This window comes from Lampetra fluviatilis, chromosome 50 (assembly GCF_964198595.1).
Source record: "Lampetra fluviatilis chromosome 50, kcLamFluv1.1, whole genome shotgun sequence".
NCBI lineage: Eukaryota > Metazoa > Chordata > Hyperoartia > Petromyzontiformes > Petromyzontidae > Lampetra > Lampetra fluviatilis.
This window is the reverse complement of record NC_136324.1, coordinates 1273856-1290112: the sequence shown is the minus strand read 5'-3', so window position 1 is coordinate 1290112 and position 16257 is coordinate 1273856. Positions and strand designations below refer to the sequence as shown.

General features: G+C 48.5%; 1 protein-coding gene across 1 annotated transcript in view; it reads right to left on the bottom strand.

The window, feature by feature from the left end:
- Positions 1–308: 308 nt before the first annotated feature.
- The window catches only part of LOC144948606 (radixin-like), a 63494-nt gene continuing 47545 nt past the window's right edge, over positions 309–16257 (bottom strand). The window contains exons 6-13 of the mRNA XM_078878196.1: positions 15070–15216; positions 12634–12730; positions 10707–10870; positions 7776–7906; positions 6895–7055; positions 4481–4573; positions 2744–3172; positions 309–1784 (exon numbers count right to left, since the gene is read on the bottom strand). Of these exons, the coding sequence (XP_078734322.1) occupies positions 1620–1784; positions 2744–3172; positions 4481–4573; positions 6895–7055; positions 7776–7906; positions 10707–10870; positions 12634–12730; positions 15070–15216 (1387 nt within the window). The 3' untranslated portion in view covers positions 309–1619. The remainder of the gene's footprint in view (positions 1785–2743; positions 3173–4480; positions 4574–6894; positions 7056–7775; positions 7907–10706; positions 10871–12633; positions 12731–15069; positions 15217–16257) is intronic.

The window sequence follows — 16257 nt, the reverse complement described above, 5'->3', positions numbered from 1 at the left end:
ATGCAATTGATGCATCGGACAATTTTCAACCTTACTTCTTCTTAGCCGAACGGTATTTGCACAGGCACAGCACAACGTGGTTCACGCGCAAACATATGCCCCTGCTAGCCCACTCTCATAAATTCACTGCTCAGATTACATGGACGGGAGCAAAGCGTAAACACTCGCACTGTTTTGCATTGTGCAGCAGCGCGATTACTCGTGCAAGTGCGCGTGGGAACCTACGTGATGCAATTTAGCGCGAGTGGCGATTCTAATGGGGGGTGGGGGGGGGCCTCACATGCCTCCTCTCTAAAATGAAGATCAGTACCCCCCCCCCCAACTTAAACCGCCCACCCCCCCAAATTCAGAAAGATCTCCTCTTGGTGTATTCATATTATTATTACGCTTGTTTAACCCAGAAAAGCCTCTCCGAGTCTCATGACTATAGTTCAAGAGGGTACTGCCACATTATTCGCAGTAGGGGGAGCAATGATTGCTAGGGATAGTCACTAACTGAGTAATTTGAAGGTTAAAATAAACAAGTGACCAATGTTTGACAATGACGCCGGTACACGATGGCCTAGTCTTGCGAATTACAAGTCCACTGTGAAGCAGACGACGGGTAGTATGGTTTATACAATTGCAGTAATATCCAGGGCAGCCCGCTGGATTCGAACCGTGAACCTCTGCAGCAGGAGCAAACATGCTACCACGAAGGATGGGAAGGCACTATAGTGAAATCTAAAAAGGTCATCAAGGGGTCACAGTGTGGCTGAGGGCTACCAAATGTCTCCATCACTTCCTTCCTCCTCCAAGATCTTGCTGCAGGCGCACAGCAGACAACATCACCAATGTCTGCTGTTAAAGACTTCCCCCACCTAACCCTTTCCCATTCCGAGACGTCCCTACCCGAATCTCAGAACGCGCAAGCGGCTCACTGTTCATTTTATTGAGAGGGGTAGCGCCGTTGTTTTTAAAACACATTGTTACTCACCGCAGAGAACCGTAGCGACACGACCGCACTCTACGAAAGCTTGCGCAAAACAGTGCTACACACCCTCCCGCATGGCCTTGTGGGAGCCTCAGTACCGATCAAGTTACGTTATTAGATTTTTCTTCCTGTTCCGTTCACGTACATCATTGGAAACGTCATTGGAACAGAGCCGGAAGAAAAACTGATGACGTACACGTACATCATCGGAACGGGAAAATGTTCAGGAAGTTTCACACCGAGTACATAGGTGCCTCCTCTACCCCCACCACTACCCCAGCTTGCATTACAATACAATTTGCATGTACACAATATATAAATGAGTCCGCGTCGCAAGCACTGCATTAGCTGGTAGCCCTGTTCGTGCCCCCTGTTTAGTATGTCCTAGAATCACTACGGGATATGTCATGTACACTACTCCAACATAATGCGATTGGTCCAAGGTTATATTTTGTTTCACCCGGTGTGAACGTAAGCAACCAGGACAAGTCTCATTTTAGCGGACGTGCATTGCGAGTATCTGAATCAACCGGCGTGCGGAATGAATTTGAGTGCTCACACCGTCACGGCACGTTGGCGATGCGCGCGTGTTCCCACGTCGGTGCTCGTGTGGGCTGTGCAATCGTTTTGTGTTCGTGAAATCCCGTCACATGGCCTCGAACTCGTCGATGCGCTGCTTCGTGTTGCCCTGGCGGATCTGCCGGAGCGTCTTGTACTTATCGCGGCCCGCCTTCACGTTCTCGCTGTGCAGGATGTCCATCTGATTCTTTTTCGTCTCGTCCCGTGCCTTGGCCAGCTCGTCATTGAGTGCCTGAGGTCAGCCACGCACGCACGCACGCGCACACGCACAAACAGAATAACAAAAAAATGTAATCACACAGGTCAAGGGCGCCACACCCGCAGGCACGCTCGCACACAGGCAAGCACAAAATAATTTATGAGATCTCTGTGCCAGAGTACGTTGAAGTAAAAAAAAGTGGTTGCCCTTGTGGGGAAGGCCTGTCAATTTTGCGATAATTTATTCGGCTTCTCTTCAACCTAATGTAGCCGTAACCGATATTTACGCAACACCGTTTTCTGTTACCGGCGTGACTGCTGAAGAGGCGTGTAAATATCACTTCAAAAGTAAATATACACTCCGTTGTCCTTAAGGCAACATGCCAATACATATTCAGCACATTTACAGCACGTATAGATGTGTATATACCAAGTGGAGCTGGTAATTGAAATACCATGCTTCAGTCACTTAAAAAATCTGCACACCTGCCCCCATCTCTTCTGCTATCATTCCCCATCAAACCGGAAAGCTGTCATTAGCCCAACTTTGTCTGGTAATTTCCAATCTCTCCAACAGGGCACCTCTGTTCAGCTTAAACTAACCATTTTCAACATTTATTTTTTATTTTACCAGGTAAGGTCCGTTGAGCTATACAGCTATTTTTAGGAAGCGACCTGGTCATAACTGATGGCTCAACGAAGTGGCTTGTCACGTGGGACATTGATAGCAGCAGCCAAATACTCTAAACGCACTTTGATTCTCAATGTGAAGAGGAAAAATGGAGGACCCGGAGAAAAATCCACTTGACCACGAGGAGAAAGACACGCAAACTCCAAATATACAAATAGGGATCAAACCCACAACTTCCTGTTCACCATGCGAGAGAGTTAACATTTCGCCACCACGACGCCCAACCTGCCAACACCACTTGTTCCCTTAACGGCTCGTCGAAGGCTACACAGGGAGGGTGGAATCTTTGTCTTTGTACGGACCTGCAGCTGCAACTTGACGCGCTCGTTCTTCATCATCTCGGTGACGCGCCTCTCCTCGTTGCGGTCGTTGTTGAAGCCGTAGCCGTACGAGGGCAGCTCGGCACTGCCCTCGTCCCCGTCCTCCTGGTAGTCCCCGTAGAGGTCGGAGGGTGACGGTGGGTTGGGCAGGCCAGGCATCTGATTCTGGTGCTGCTGCTGGTGCTGCTGCACGTAGCCTCCGTTTCGGCCGTGGGCGTTTTCGTACATCATGTCATGGTCTGAGAAGCCGAACTGTTTCTCGTGCGGAGCGGGCGAGTGGACGTTGGGCTGGCCCACGAGGATGAGGGTCTGGGCGGGAGCCGAGTTGTTGTGCGGCACCACCTTGGGGGCCTTCATCACTTCGTCAAGCTCCTTCTTGGTTTTCAGGAGGTTGTCCTGAGCAAGCTCGGCCTACGAATGGTCAAAGCGAAACGAAAGTTACAAAAACGCACGGCGTTATTTTACCAGCAGTTTCATCGCGAGGGTGTTATCGGTGTCGTGAGACAACCATTAGATTGGATACCTCGCAGATGAGTGCAACCCTTTGTATGAGATAGATAATGGCAGAAGGAAGCGGATACAGAGCTACTACTGAGATCCCTTCAATTGATCTCTGGTTCGTGCAATAGGGGACAGCACTTTCCCACTCGCCCTGGGTAATGTTCATAGCATGACAGCCAAACTGATGTTTTTAATTCTGAGAGCTGGAATGTATCGGAATGTAATGTGATCTATTTGTAAGTTAAGTACTCTAATCACAGAGCCACACCTCCATAACTTTAAAAACAAGGCTGATGTTGTTTTGAAGTCATCGGTGACTGGGATGAGACAATCCACAGACTTGAGGAGCCTGACAAATTTCAGGTTGACTGAAGTTGAATCTATGATTTCAACCATTGTCAGCTTAGTGTCTGTGACCTCTCACCCAGCCACCTCCACAAAGCAGAACTCATTCAAATCAAAGACCTTGGCCAAGTTGGTTCAACCAGAATAAAACAAGGATTAAATGTGCTTCGGATGAGAACATTATTTCATTTTAACGTGAATATTTCAAAATTGTAATGGTGCAACTTCCAAATGTGCTTAATCTAAGGCCTACTCAGCCGTAACGTAACAATTGTGTTTAGCTAACAGACGGCGTTCAGGCACACACGAGAATTGCACAATTTGCTACAATTCAAAAGCACTACCAATCATTTATATAGCCCGCATTCCCAATATATCATTTAATAGACCCTCCCCCCACGCCCATCTGGTGAGTTTCCCATTCATTGGCATCTAGAGGTCACGTGTAATCAGGGGGTCCAAGTGTTGGCATTCACCAACAGTTAGCCGATTTAAATAGCCGATTTAAATTCGGTGGTCATCATCGTTGAATAGCTAAACACAATTTCTGCATTCATACATCATCCATCGCACAAGCTTAAGGGGGCTGTCTTATGCCCAAAGCCCTGTGGGCCAATAAACACGGAACTGAGTTTGGAATGCAATGCGGTGACTCGAGGGGTCAAATAACAGCAAATCAAACGATCATTTACGGACGCAATTGAATTCCTGTCGCTCCTGCAATAACAAACAAAAATAATGGTACACTCCAAATCCAATACACTGCTTTGCTGCACATACGCTAGTTTATACGATTCGGATTATACCACTGTTTTTCAGCGTGGTGGGTGGACTTGGCTGTTGGATCGGTGTGTGTTTGTCTGTGCCGTGTACCTGCTGTTGCCACTCCTTGGCCTCCATCTCCTTGTTCTGCTTGGCCTGTTCGAGCAAGGAGATCTGCTGCGTGTACTGAGCCAATTCGATTGCCTGCAAACGAAAGGGAAAAGGTCCATCGGTCCATCAAGGCTGCAGAGGGGGCAAGAGGCTGTTTGAAAGCACGCAACACTCACGCGCGTACTCATTACTTACCGTGAGGCCGTTCGCATTACAACCAGTGCCCACTCTCAAACCCGCACACCCGTTACACAGACGAACACACACAGATAACGCTCAATCTTCCGCTGACGGATTATTACCAGAGTTGTAGATTAGCCGTGGTTGCTTAAAAAGGAATCTATCTCCATGTGCCACATCCTTTCTCAATGACGCCAGCGATCGCGGCCTTCCATTTAGCTCCGTTCATGAAATTTACTCAAGAACTACTTCGCATTCGATACTCCCAGTTGCATCGAATTGTTCAAATTACTTGGGTCCTTAATTTGCTTGCACCTCAACATTTCCCAGTCTAAACATTGTATTTAATCTACAAGCAGAATCGAAATATATAATGTGGTGTTCCATATTGTGAGCTTTTATCTTGTTTTGTTATCACTGTTTTAACTGCTTACAGCAATTACAAAATGTATTTGGCTTATTTACCAAATAACTGATTCCCAATCTAAATTAATCTCTGATGGCAGCGAGGGATAACTTTAAAATAATAAATTAAACAACACGACCTGTAGACACACACACACAGCAACACACGCCCACGCTTCTACAAAACAACTATCACGTTAAAAAAGCGATGTCCTGCTCAAATGAGCGTTGAGACGTGCTCATACCCCGTTTACAACGCTCGAATTCCACATTCCTATGACAAGGGTCAAGTATGTCCATATGACAACCATTGCTGAAATTTCAACAAAGCGGTACCCATTTTCTTGACCCAGGAGAGATGATGGGTTGAGTCAACCCCAACCAGGAATTGAACTCGGAACCTTCCAATTGCAAGCCGCTCACTGAGATGGCCGTTATTTATTCATACCACTAAACGGATTAATCGAATCAAGAAATATGAATTTTTTGGTTCAGGAATCCTTAAGTAATTGAAGTGCACAGAGGCGTGTCTGCAGGATTGTGACCTCTTTATGGAGGGCACCGACACGAGGTCAATACTCTGAGAGGTCATGGGCCCTTCGGCCCTCCGCAATGACAAACCACAGAGTGATGCGTTTTTCGCGATAATGTCTTGCCTATGCAATGGATCTTAGAACCTGAAATGGTATTATTTTGCGTGCTGAATTTCACGGGCGAATTAGCATTCTATCTGCAACAAATAAGTAGCGGTTTGGGACCGAGGCACAAAACACGATGCAAGCGCTCATCACCAGCCAGGCTCCATGAAAATTAACGGAGCCGCCCCGAGTAAAGATTTTGCAATCGGTCAAATCCACAGTCGCTCGAAATCAATCAAACAAATCTCTCAATGCAATCAGGCGACGAACCAGGCAGTCGACAAAAATCGATGAATAAGTTAATTAATTCCACGGAAGCGCGTCGTTTCTGACACCGCGCGTGATGTTCTCTAGCAAGCGTGCGGTGGTGGGGTAAGCGGAGCAGTGTTGCTAAACAGCACGAGCACAGCCACAGTGTGGGTGTCGTGGGATCACAGACAACCCCAACATCTTTACAAGCGGCCAAGCGACACCGGCACAATTTGAAAAAAAAAAGTGATATTTACGAGTCTTTTTTTTCTACTTTCAACAAAGTGACAGAAATCCTGACGATTTGTGCGTAGCACAAAAAGAGCAGACTCGGTACCGAGTCAGTAGCCAGTAGTGGAGTGAAGTCAATTTAATTTTCGTTCTGTAGAATTTCTCTTATCTGCAATGGAGTGGGAGGAGGCAAACTTCCCGTACTCCTATCAGTAATGGAACTAAAAACCACCGTCAACTCAGAATGTATATTGGATGTCACTTTTTTAGATCTTGAATGTTTGACTTTCTTGGCCCAATACACAGATAAGATGTTACACTTTTAGATTTGAATTCTTAAAGTTGTATTAACTTTCATTGTGAAATATGATCTGTTTAAATATGTAAATAGCTTTTAAAAATTTTACCTTTTTTTAGTCTACGCATTTTACAGTTTGATCATTTAAGCAAAAGCGACATCGCATGACGGTAACTTTGGCGGGAAAAGCGCGCACATGAAATCATGGGAGTGATGTCACTTCCTGTCAAGTCACGTAACATTTCGTGATCAATCCAAAACTACTATTTTAGTTTTTTTCCAAACAATGATTCATCAGAATATCGGGAACACATCCCTCCTGGGAACAATTCACGTCAGACACCCCCCCCCCCCTTCAAACTCCCAAACTCCCTCTGGGCCCCTGACTAGTCGACCTCTTGAACGCGTCTCACCAGCTGCTCCTGAGACATCCTCTGGTTGTGAGTCTCGTGCTCCAGCCTGGCCCTGGCCTCCTCGGCCGCCCTCTTCTGGTCCTCCAGCTTCTTGGCCTCCTGCAGGGCCTTGCGTCGCTCCTCCTCCAGGCGGGCGGCACGCTGCATCTGTTCGTCCAGCTCTACGTGGGGAAGGACAGGTGGCACGGTTCACGGAGGGCCCCCTGCACTGGGAAGTTTGGTGTGGCCAGATCTTTTGTTCGTGGAACACGCACCTCGGATTAGCACGGTGGGCTACGTACGGTGCGAAAGAAGTTCCACGTGCAGTGGCAGCAGCCTTAATTTGCGATGGCGACGTGAGCCGTTAGTGTGCCGGTAGGGGGTGATGTTTGCTGCCGCGTGTGTGCGCGTTAGTCTCCCATGGAGTGATTTGGGGTGCGACTTTCGGATGGAGCAACGTTGGAACCCTGACGCTCGCCACACAATTGCCTACTCCTGCCAATGGTGTCGATGGATCTTTAAAGTCCGCCGTGAAGCAGACGGTGTCGGCGTCACCACCTCGGGAGACAAAGGCGGCTGGGCGCGGTGCTGGCCACCCGCCCCCACGTGTGTCGTGCCGGCCTTCGTAGGTGATCGCTAACAGCTCTTGCCCTAACAGTCTGCTAAGAACTACACGGGGGATCTTTGTCTTTGCGCGTGCGGCGTAAGTAAGGAGCGCATGTGCATGTGCTGGTAATCTCAGTCAGCCCCGTGACCTTCCACCGGCGGGCGTTCGACATTTCGCGTGGCCTCAAAGTGCACGCAAGTTAATCACGCGCATAACTGGCGTCACCGCCACTTAGTGGTGAATGGCGGTTGTTGCTGTGCACACAACAACCCCGCGTCGAGCGCTCCCCCGTCACCTTTCTGGGCGATGCGTGTCTGCTCCTCCACGTGCTGCAGGCGAACCATGAGCTCCCGCTTCTCCCTCTCCGACTGCTGCCGCTCCACCTCGGCATTCTCGCGCTTCTTCTTCTCGTTCTCCAGGAAAGCCCTGCGGCGCCAGGATGGGGGTCGACACATTTACACCGCTCGTAAAATAATAATAATCATCATCCGTGCGAAGCCGTCAGGTGTGGCAAAAGCGGCCAAGTGGTCAGAGCGCGGAGCCTGAACTGGGTTTGAATCCAGGTTTCCACTGCCCCGTTATTAATTCAGGTTTTTGAGTGTAGTGAAATAATGGTCACCATTAACAGCACGAAACACACACCGAACTTCTAACCCTAGGAAGTAAGAATAACGGCTCGACTGTCATGTGACAATCGCTGATCTCTCTCACACCCGTTTTTTCCCTTCGCAGTCGTTGGTGCGACTCATCTGAGGACCTTCAACTCTCCACACCTGAGAGCCCAGTTTAAATCTGGAGCTGCTGGAAGCTCCCCACACACCCAAAGATTATCAGCCGTGCCACAATCACCCTCCATAATCTCACTTTTTAAATTATCAAACCGCATCGCCGTCGTACTACACCGGTCAATGCTTGAGGCTAGAGAGATTAGCCTTGCGGGAAAGTGGTACGGCGGAGCAGGACTGGTGATTGAGCAGTGAGAATATCGTCTTGGGTCAGGTCTCCATGCAGCTTTGAATGTGAACGTATTGACCGCACGACTGTGCTATGAACCCGCATTTGATTAGGTTGGGCTGCTCCTGAGCTCTGAGCCACATGGCGACCTCAGGCCATGAACCCGTCTCCTCGTTTTCGAACAGCTCTTGACTTCCTTAAAAGCAGCACCCATTTTAATCATCCTAGATGAATGGTGGCCTGATCTGACCCTCGGCTGGCATGTGAACTCGCACTCGCTGCCTTCTGATCGCAAGTCTGGAACTCTCGCACTGAACCAGCAGGCAAAGAGTTGTAATCGAATTAGAGTCTTTAAAAAAATATGCCTGACCATCTGTCTCGTCTCAACACGTAGCAGTTTATAATTCAATTGCACTTTCATTTACCCGGCTGGGAGGCTATTAAGGCCCATTTTCCCTCAAAAAGGGAAGCCTCAGTGTTGAACGCGGTTATTAATGTGCTGCTGTTTCGCGAGCGATTGTTTTTAATGATGGGATATGGACTTAGAGGGAAATAACGACCTCGTGTTACATTTGATGTTACACGACACAACCTTTGTGGGGGTTTTGGCCATTGTGCTGCTCTGCAGCTGTCTACCGATGCCTCTCCAGGTCGGTACCGCGCGTGCGCGCTGCTCGCTGCGAGAGATCCGACACTTCGCTCCACGTGCTCCTTCGGAAGGCGAAATGAGCCGCTCACTTCATCCCTCGATAACATCGGATTGACGGCCGCTGTTGATGCTGCCGATCGGCTCGACTCTCCGACGTTGTTGTTGTTTGGTTGTTGTTGTCGTTGTTTGTGTAAAAACAACGGCGTGCTGGAAGCTTCTTCAAGAAGCTCTCAGCACTGTGCTGCGAAACGTCGGACATCGTGCCGAACAACACGTGGCAACGTTCGGAAGGCACGACGGAGAGAGACGTTACGAGATGTAGGCTAATGTTTTTGCCACAAATATGTGTGGTTAATGCAGACATGATGCCTTGAAAAAAGGTATCTATTCGGCGTTTTATTGCCAGAAAGGGTAAAGCCTATTCTTATATTTTTTTGTAATTTTGAAACTGGCAAAAAAGGACCCATAGATGCACCTTTCCAAATCTGCCAAGTACACTAGCTGACATGATGCCTCACCACCCCAATTAAAAGTTACACTTAACCTTCAGTGTAAAAAAACAGATCGTTAATAATTACAATAACAACGTATTTAAATAGGCCAAGGTTAAAAAAACAGACAGCAGGTTAGGGCTAAAAGTAAAGTTGATGTATTGCTTGCTAGAGACATTAGTTCTGCAGACAGGGGGCACACTGATCACATGGACGTGGTCACAACCTCTGGGTGTCATTCCAAAGTTCACGTCCTCTTGTGCGCTCATGCTCCTAACGAGCGCTGGGCTTCGCCCGCTTTCCATTGGCTTCGAAGTCACACACTTACAACGAGCGCCTGAAAAACTGGAGTCTTAAAAGTGTGATGACGCCGGAATTTTTCGATTCGGCAACCCAGAAAGCATCCGAGTAAAAAAAAAAGTTCTAACCCCTTGGTTCAAAAAACAAACAAAGTAAAGTTCAATATATTTGTCACCAAACATTTAAGGGCCTTAATTCCTCTACAATCTTACAGTTTAGTTCCTCCTCCAATAATCGTGGGCCCTACATTGTCTTCATTTTACAAAATTATTCCCAACTCTCAACTTAAAAATCAGGAGAATTAAAAGGGAGTCTAGAAACGGTTTAAACCAGAAAAGCTCAAGACGGTGAAATTGTTTTGCCAAGGTTTTTGTGACCTAGGTAATAACGTCAGATTGTGAATCATCATTATGATGATCATCAAATACCGCGAGTTCACGATTCCTTCCAATTATAAAAAGAGCCCTTGCTGGACTTTATGTTATGAAAATTACCGAAGCAAGCGCGTGACTAACAGACCGACTCGCTGACAAATGAAGTTTCTTATCATGAAGCCTGAAGGGCAGCCGGTCCTATGCAGAGGGTGAACCTTCGCCAACCCTGCACCCTCCCCCCCATCACTCCCTCCATCATCCACCACATTCTCTGAATTATGATGCACTCATAATCCGGTAGGCGCGCGGGCACGCGCGTGTGTCCGTGCGCGCGAGCCACCAGATTTGCACAACTTTATTGACACCGGCTGTACCCCCGACCACTTCCCGAGTGGCCTCACAAAACTCCGTGGCAACACGGCGGACCGACGGGTTTCGATTGCGCAGGGCGCACGCACCTCTCCTGCAGCTTCACGTGCTTCTCCTCCTTGGCCTGCGCCCTCATCTGCTGCACCTCGATGGAGTCGGGCTGCCGCCGCCGCATGTACAGCTCGTGGTTGCCCATGCACAGCGCCAGGATGCGCTTGTTGGTCTGCAGACGCGGCGAGTAGAACACAAAGTCCTGCGCGGAGTGGGGGGGGGGGGGGCACGGTCAGTACACCACGAGAATCACCGACGCTTTGCGCACGGGCTGACGCGGCCATCTTCAACGTGCGTCCGTCCTCGGTTTGGGTCTCAATGTGCTCGCAACTGTTCCGTCAATTAGGGGTCAGTTGTGACGAGCATAATTCCCTTTATGCCAATATTAACTATAAACTATTTTTATTTTTACCAGGCTGCTATGAATTTCTACGTGATAGGCCCAGTTCAATGGGCTATCATTTGTGGCCCAGTCGCTTCTGAAAACAATCTATATCGCTCAGTGGGCCTTATCTGGTAAAATAAAAAACTTTTAGTAGTTTGTACCCGACCTTCATGGTCCGTTCTCACAGTATCTAACCATCCAGCTTTGTGTCTTCCCTTTGCTCGACCCCCTCCCCCAGTGTCACTCCAATGGCTGTCTCAATAATCTGCCCTCCTCCTTCCTGCACTTGCCTCGTTCCTCTCAATCTCCACTCGCTGATAATATCTACAATGCTGCGTCGCCAAATGCTTCAGTGAAATTATATTTCCAAACCCGTGGCGACTTTTATCCCTTTAATTTGGTGCCATTTGCACGAGCTTTTAATGGGCTATTTTAAAATTGGGGCAATTGCCAAATTAAAATAAAAAAAAGTCTCACTGCTCTAATGAGCCGAAAGCAGCACTCTCAAAGTGACATTGTAGAAATGACTAATTACAACAATGGGCAGAAAAATAATAATGGTAATTGTGCCACATATTTATCCATAAAAGCCTCACTCAGTCTCAAACATTTCAGTAGGGCCCTGAAACGAGGCGTTTGCTCAATGCCAGGATTGAGAGTTTGGTGCCATGTGGGAGGAAGACTGGGAAAGCAGAGAAAACCCACCAAAGTTCCACACAGATAGATTCAAGAATCCAGAATTCCCAAGTAACCGCTCATCCACCTACAAACCAGACACTTGTGCTGCTTAGCTTCTGAGACCAGAAGAGAATAGGCAGATTCAGGGTGAATGGTTTTGTATTGATTAGAATGAAAATGGTCTTGAAAGTGATTCTCTTCATCAAATGAGCATCAAGGTGGTGGTACTCATTGCCTGTCTACAGCCCTGAACACGGCGGTGGAAATTCCACATTCCCAAAGTGTGGATGGAGTCTCTTCAAAGAATACCCGCTGTTGACTTTCCCAAACAAGTGGTACAGGTACTCATTGTATCGACCCCAGAGGAATTATGGGCCAAGTCAACCCCCAACTAGGATTTGAACTCGCAACCTTATGATCGTAAGTTGCTTCTCGCTCTATTGCCGAGTCACCTTGCTGGCTCTTCCCACTTCAGTAAACATATCGCTTTACATATATACAGACAACAATTCCCCAGTATAGCCTTAACAGACTGTTGGGGCAAGTGCTGTTAGCGAGCACTTATGAAGGCCAGCACGGCACACGAGGGAGTGGGTGGCCAACACCACGCCCGGCCGCCTTTAGTGGCGATGTTTACACACCATACCAGGTACTCATTTTAGGCTGAGTCAACCTAGCGGAGGCCCAGGACTGGTTCAGGTAAGCGATAATTGTCACCAATGTTGGCCATGAGCAGTAATCGAACTCAGGTCGCCGGGTTCATAGCGCAGTGCTCTAACCACTTCACCACCGCTCCCCGCAAATATATATATACACACACACAGAATTGACTTAGTCATTAAATCTGTCAAGTCAACAAGCCGTGTAAGTGGCAGATCAGGAGGCTTGAGAGGGAAACTCACCGGGGCCTTCTTGTCGATGGGTCTGATGCAGAACTTCTTATCCGTGAAGGAGATGTTTCGGATCTCACTCCACGGAAAACCGATCTTTGGAGTCAGCCTGTGTGCAAGATCGGATAAAGCTGAAGCTTACCAGTAATAAGGAGAAATCACCCTCGGCAGTCGGAAGACCTTGCTCAAATAACAACGTGTCACTCTGCGACATACACCGCTTGCTGGAACTGTGGACGTTATTAGAAATGTGAACTTCACAAGGGAGGCAACAAATAAAACGTTTTATAATTTGCGCACAAATAACAGTAAGCTTCTTGAAACAACGATATGAAAAAAAGGTCACGTGGGGCCCGGCACACAACGTGCGTCTTGAGTTTGAAGAAAATTATCTCCAAGGAAGCCGCACAGCTGGCGCAAGATGGGCAGAGGTGGAGAGACCCCAGTGTCTCGAAACAAAGCCGGAAGGGAACTAAAGCAGACGCCCACAAATATATCTACTAATTTTTTTACCAGGTAATGCCCACTGAGCTATGCAGTTCGTTTTTCAGAAGCGACCTGGCCACAAATGAGAGCTCAACGAAGTGGCTTATCACGTGGAAATCTATAGCAGCCAAATAGTCTGAATGCGTGATGTTGATTCTAAAAGTGGAGGAAAAAACTGGAGGACCCGGAGAAAAAAATCCACGTGACCAGAGAGAGAATACGCACACCCCAAATATACAGGTGTCAGGGTTAGGATCGATCCTACCAGGCGAGGTAGTGAACATCTCACCACTGTGGCACCCCTACGAATATATAGTCCAGGGTTGCCCATAAAAAAGGTATCGTCCAATATTGAACAAACTACAATTCGACCGAGTTTGAACTGAGCAACTTCAAACTTCGGCAACATTTCCCTTATGCACGCGAAACGTTTGTGTGAACCGCAAACAACGTCAGCGATTTTCAACAGCGTGCAGCAGAAGCACTGGAAGAAACCGCAAGGCGTTGGGGAAGCAGCCGCAGTCGCGGTTGCTGACCAATGCGAGGGACCCTCTTCCGATCTCGACGCGATAAATCCTTCGCGGTGCCCAGTGGCACACTGGCACGGCACGGTTGGTGTAGGGCCCTGGTACAAGGAATTAAATGCCCCCCCCCCCCACCAAACCGGGGCCCAGTCCCACCTCCTCCATCCCCGCCCCACTATTTGTATCCCTCCCACCTGGGGGCAGTGGGCTCCGGTGCAGTTACACCGCCTTCACACCGCTGGCCAGGTGCGTGCGCACTGCACTTCCATCGTCCTAGCTCAAACTACTGTCTGGTTGCAAATTATTTAATGATTCGGTGTGCCAATAAACATAGAACATGTTGAATACAAAATATATGCCTCTTCATGTTGCGCAGCACTATATCCCGCCAGGTCACGCTGAATACCCAGCAGCCCATGATGAATACTGCACGCGCGCACCGCTGATTGTCATTTTCACGCGCCCCTAATTAGCGCTCTCCATCCGCTCGGGAATTTTTTACGACAATCAACCTGCACACACCGACACGCGTACCGGCTCACTGCAAAGCCCGGACCGGATGCCTCGTGAATGGACGGAACGGAGCCGCGGAGGCAGTCGCGTGTGGAGAGATCACACCGAGGGCATTATCTCTGAGTGCACTCCAGAGGGTCGTTTCGACCAATGCTTCACCGCTCTGGTGTCGTGCGGGTTGTGGCGAGGGGGGCGGTGACGGGTCTGGTGAACGGGGCAGTGCCAGAACCCATTTCATATGGTCACTCTCGTCACCGTGTTAGCCATGGCTGGGGATCGAACTTGAGGCAGCTGACAGCGCGGTGCACTAACCACTTGCGACGTCATTGCCCCTCATATCACTGGCAGCTGATTGCAGCTGTGGATACCACTGGCACGGCAATAGGCTGGAGCGGGCACACGATTGGTAGCCACAGTCGTAGCTGCGGGTATACTGGGCGTGGTGTGCCGGGTGTAGAAGTAGCTTTATGGGTCCGGAGACCCGGACAGACCCAGCTGAAGAAGTGAAGCCAGGGCCCACGGAAGTGACATTCCCTTCCTCCTCAGTACACGAGGGAACCCGAGTCTGTTACGATTTTTAAACCGCATCGTAAATCCAAAATACAGGGGTTTTTACTCGGGTTCGATCGCGTAAATATAAATGTGTCGTTGTCTTAAATCTCACCTGTTTTTACAACAGGCTTTTCCGTAACCTTAAGAATCATGTCAGGCGCTTTGAAGGCCTTTGCGCGAATTACGCTGTAGAAAACCGACTTTATAATTATTTTCACACGATTATTAATTAATCGGCCCGGCACGCGGGAGTTTCCGTACGGCCGCGGTGGATCGCCAAACGGGCCGAACGAAACTGTCCCCCTTAGCAAGCAGGGGGATCGCGAACGAAACTGTCCCCCTTTAGCAAGCAGGGGGAGCGCGGGGGTCGTACTTGTCGTTCTTCTCGTAGATGTTGAGGCCGAGCGCGTCGACGCCCAGCTGAAGGTCGGTGCCCTTCTTGTTCTTGATGTCAAAGTAGTTGACCCCGTACATCTCCAGGTCCTGAGCAATCTTCATGTACTCCATGATGGCGTCCTCTCTGCAAGACACCGAGGGCACGACCCAGTGAATCGCTGCGCCATCACGGACTGGGCAACACTGGGGAACGCACCGGAGGCACGGCGCTTGCCACGCTCTCGCGTGCCGTGGCCAGCCTCATATCGGGCGCTTGGACAGCGTGGCCCGAAAGTCAGGACACGTCGGGTTATTGTACAGGAGTTCTTATATTTATTGTAAGAAATCAAACAGGGTTTTTCATTTATTTTAACAAATGTTTAAACTGACTTCTATTAACATTCACGCAAATATGAATTATCTTTTGCAATGAAGTTAGGATTTTTAAAAACTAATTTAACTCGTTCGTCTTGAGTCATTTTCTGTCCATTTTCAAATGTGATTTTAAAAGGAAAAAGAAAAATAGATATTCATTATATTAGAATGTTTACCCTTAAATTAATAATTTAAATGTTTTAGTGGCAGTGTTAACTTACATTAATTAAACGTATGTGTCCTGACATTTGGTCTAAAGATATACAATGAATATTTGTTTGTGTGATTATTTCCTCTGTCGCACTCCTCAAATACAAACGCGAGTGAAAAACATAACAATAACAGACAAACATCAGGTCGTCATCATCATCAACTATGATGGTGTTGCTGCTCTGTGGCTTTACCCAATTGGCTAATTTGCGTGCGTCATTTTTGAACTTGATAAAGTCAGAAAGTGATGCTGGGACCAACACATGGCTTGATCTTCTTTTTTCAAATAACGTCACGGGATGGCCCCCAACGTGGCCGGTTAATACCCCCGCAGCATTAACCAGGGCTGCCGCTGAGCTTCAACCACGAACCTCTGCAACAAACCGGTCGTGTGATCGCCCGCTTAGCGAGTAGATTGCACGGGGGAGGAAACCGGGATCAAGTGGAGCGAGACTCGTGCGCGGGCGAAGAGACGGCGCTCACGATGTTATTGGCGCTGCAATCTCCGTGGCGCTAGTTATAATTATCCGACCAGGTTAAGGCCCACTGAGTAAGGTAGCTCTGTCTCAGAAGCGACCTCGCCACACATGAAAGCTCGACG